At 40.5% G+C, this 3,864-nt stretch overlaps 2 protein-coding genes across 5 annotated transcripts in view; one reads left to right on the forward strand and one right to left on the reverse strand.

Moving 5' to 3' along the window:
• LOC101855605 (malonyl-CoA decarboxylase, mitochondrial) overlaps nucleotides 1-3,864 on the forward strand; it is a gene marked incomplete in the record, with an annotated part of 55,204 nt that overhangs the window by 12,290 nt on the left and 39,050 nt on the right.
• LOC101854678 (decaprenyl-diphosphate synthase subunit 2) overlaps nucleotides 1,258-3,864 on the reverse strand; it is a 20,357-nt gene continuing 17,750 nt past the window's right edge. For 2 of the 3 annotated variants that reach the window (XM_005110536.3, XM_013089248.2), the window contains exon 7: nucleotides 1,258-3,763. In XM_005110536.3, coding sequence (XP_005110593.1) covers nucleotides 3,605-3,763 — 159 coding nt within the window. In that variant the 3' untranslated portion in view covers nucleotides 1,258-3,604. The remainder of the gene's footprint in view (nucleotides 3,764-3,864) is intronic. The other variant, XM_005110537.3, reaches the window with a different exon arrangement.

The raw sequence follows: 3,864 nt of genomic DNA on the forward strand, positions 1-3,864 counted from the left end.
GTGTGTGCGCGCGCGCATGCCTGTGTGGGCGTGCATGTGTGTACATTTTCGTACGGGTGGAGGGAGAGGAGGAGGGGGTGGGGGTGGGGGCAGAGGTTGGAGTTGGATAGGCGTGCAGGCTAGATCATGTTTTGCTGTGGGCGGAGACTACTAAGTGCTTGAGATGAGATCATGTAATATGTAGGGCAGCGTGGTGAAATCAGGCGCTCGTCAGTATGAAAAAAGAAAAATCGGCATTTTTTCGCTCGTTTTGCAATTTCCTTTTCAAATTTCAAAAAAGTTGATAAAGGGCACAAAAATGTAAATTATTTGTTTCCAAGGTCTCTCAAGCTATGTAAGATACCAGACTTTGACGGCCATGTTCTTGCTGATTTTACCTCTGTCTGAAACAAGTTTTACTTACTTACACAGAGTGGTAGATCTAACTTTTTCATCGCAAGCAAGACGAATGAACACGCTTTATACTTTATAACAGTTACTAATAACCCCATACCTAGGCCTTCTCAGTCCTGAGAAAGCCTAGCCCCATACTCAAAGATTAACGAGCGCCTGATTCCAGCACGTCGTACACAATATGTCCTCAATGAATGAGCCAACGAGAAACACTGCCTGACACTGACAGTTTGAAGCGAGGGTCCCCACCCCCGAGTGTATCTTTAAAAAAAAAATCAATAATCTCCCCCCATTCCGCAGTCGTGTATTTCACAGCGCTCAGAACGCGCGCAGGTTCATCACGACGATGGCAATTCTGGAATTTCCTGAAAAATTCAGGAAGGTTAGCAAGTCTGTAGATCTATATTCTTTGTACATGTACCTATTTAAATCACGCGTTACCGTATATCCTGAAAATTGTACGTAGTGAAAGGTTTTCACTATTTACGCACGTTGGACTGTAGTTACGAAAACTATTATTTGTGGTGTATCTGTTACGCTCTCTGTTGTTGGACGCAGATGTGATGAGTTCGAGTCCGGAGTGGGGGAGTTTTGTTTGAGTTTCAGCAAATTTCTCCACCTATCTGCGGAGAAGCTGTATCACTGTCAGTTGAGATTGAAGCGGTCCGCCTCTTAAATGATCTAAGTTGGGTTGATGGGGGCATATGACACTACGAACAATTTGTGTACAATACGAAGTCCATAATTTCAGAAATGAACAGGTATAATGTGCCTACTATATGTTACACAATTCGAGCTGCTTTCTGTTACTTGCTCACATAGAGGGGGAATAGTGAGAAACAAACAAATGAACAAATCGTCCCATAGAAAAACATAAATTGTTTTGTTTTAATAGAATGAGCCCCCCCCCCCAAGAAAATGGTTCTGACATAACAAAAGGTGACTGTAATACTGCTGTAAGCTGACAAAACGACTTTATTATTTTTTTTTCATTTTGGCGCCAACATTTTTTTATTTGCTAATCGAAAGCCTGATCAGTTACACTACTTGTGTGAAACAGTCAAAATTGAAACAGTGACTAGTTTTTGAATTAATTAGAATTCAAATTTGGGATTTACTCTATTTCTAAATGATTACGCTGATGAAAAAGCCTCTTTTTCCCGAAACTGCTCTGAAGAGAGAAAAAGGCGTTTTGTCAGCTTACTGCAGAATAGTGATAAGTCGTCTTCAGTCCACAAAAGAATCTCTCCGATTTATTACCAAAAACATACGGTAAGCAAATGCTTTGATATTTTATATCATGACATGATAATCAGTGCAAGCCTAGTAGTTGTTCATCGCAACAAGACTTCTAATGCAGCCATGGGTTAACCTGGGAATAGACCACGATATTGAGGACGTCAGAATTATATATATATGTGTCATTATCGTCAGAAAGCTGGTAAAATGTTCTGAGTTCAGAAAGCAAAATTTCACAGGACAGATTAAAAAAACCCAACCTGTTTCATTCTTTTTACAACTGTACTGTACGTAATGTACATCATATATTTTTTCTCGCTTTTTTCAACGTAAAAAAAAAAAGAATTATACAAACAAACAAAAATAAAAAAAGAGTGGAAAAACAAAATCAGGCGCAAATTCTACCCACCAAAACTGACACAGACACTCTACTATACCGTGTGAAATACAGAAAAACCTCTCAACAAACAGCTGCACACAATTACACATTGACTGTTAAGTGAACTACTACATCATGTACATTGATAGAGAGCTCATACCCACACTATATCTACACACTCACACATTTGTTCATACTCATGATAAAAACGCACACACATTTGTATGTAGCCTCTACACACATCCACCCATACACTTGCACAAACAGAAACTCACACACACACACTGAGAATCACTCTTTCTACCATAGTTCAACTTGATGAAGTTCTCCCTGCACTAAATCCCCCAAAATGCGGCCCAAAGCAACCATCTCACCATTTTCTTGTCTCTGCAAATACACTCGGATCTGTAACTCTGGGAAACTAATACTCGCTGCTTCATGTCATGTACGAAAACACGTTGCCTCGTGTGCGAAAATGTCGCACATACTTGTACGTAGATATCTGCATAGCTACAAACTTTTCCAAACCATGAAATGAGCTCTACCCATGCAGCAAGTTAAGATGGTGAGCTTCAACCTATTCAAAGTAGACTTGCAGCAAAAGATCTTTCCAAACGACATATGGGCTTAGTCTTTCATTATCGTTCACAAATCTGGTGGTACCGTAGTGAAAGTTCATTTCTTTTCCCTCAGCATTGGCAAACCCGTGAGGCATATTACTATAAAAATAAAATACAGAATGCGTGTTTCACTTTTCGATAAGAAAATACATTTCCAAACTCAAAAACGTATTTAATTTTAATACATTTTTGACATACTGGTTGGCAGCTAGGCGTAGGATGTATCCTTGTGAGTAGAAGAACTAGGGTGAGCCAAAAGCAAACAGATATAATCATTACACTTGACGCATGCAGGAGGAAAAACTAAGGACACTTAGGTTGAGAATAAGTCTTGAGACAGGGGGAGCATATCAGACTAGAGGCCTATTTAAACGCACAAAATGAAATACATCACAAAATTAAGCTTTGTCGTCACAAAGACCGCCTATCACATACACTATACCACTACCACAGATAACATGACTTCTTAATCCCTCAGGCGTCGACAGCCAAATGACCAATTAAATCAGCTGTAAGTTTCGCGTGTGGTGCCGCTGACAATTTAATTGGCCACAGTTTGAGTTGCTATTTTGTTTCGTTTATCTCCCCATTTCAGTCACATCGCCAAACATTTCAACTCCCTCACAAATGATCTCTTCTTCTTATTCAAATACTACTGTCAGAAAATGTATGGGTTAATGGCCTTGACTTGCTTGCTTTGCCAGTTCTCAAGCATTTTCAGACATATTATGGCGAAATCATATTACTTCCCCTGCCACCACAGGCTATTATTTAGCAATGCTTGGAGGGTTAAAAGCCACAATAGGAAACATTTTTTCTTCTTTAGAATTCCAATTTTCTCCTTTAGAATTCCAATTTTAGAATTCCCACATTCTTTCTCGTTCGATTGTCTGAGTCCTCTCCTCTCATCTGACATCTTTCTCGTTCGATCCATCTTCCTCATCCGACATCTTTCTTGATCACCCGATTCCTCTCATCTGACATCACTGACGACCGTGACCATGTTGATGAGCGCCTCTTTGGCCTCCGAGTCGGCGTAGCAGCCGAGGGAGGCGATGGCCTTGTCCCTGTACTGACCACACAGGTCCTTGCACTGCTGGACCACACCACTTCCTGTCACCAGGTTCACCACCTGGACGTTAGGAAACGGAGAAAAAAACAACAACAGACATTCAGAACCCAGTATTTAAGTCACCACCTGGACGCAAGTCAAAGTAAAAGAAAAAGGAGATC

The sequence above is a fragment of the Aplysia californica genome, unplaced genomic scaffold, assembly GCF_000002075.1.
Source record: "Aplysia californica isolate F4 #8 unplaced genomic scaffold, AplCal3.0 scaffold00907, whole genome shotgun sequence".
In the NCBI taxonomy this organism is placed as follows: domain Eukaryota; kingdom Metazoa; phylum Mollusca; class Gastropoda; order Aplysiida; family Aplysiidae; genus Aplysia; species Aplysia californica.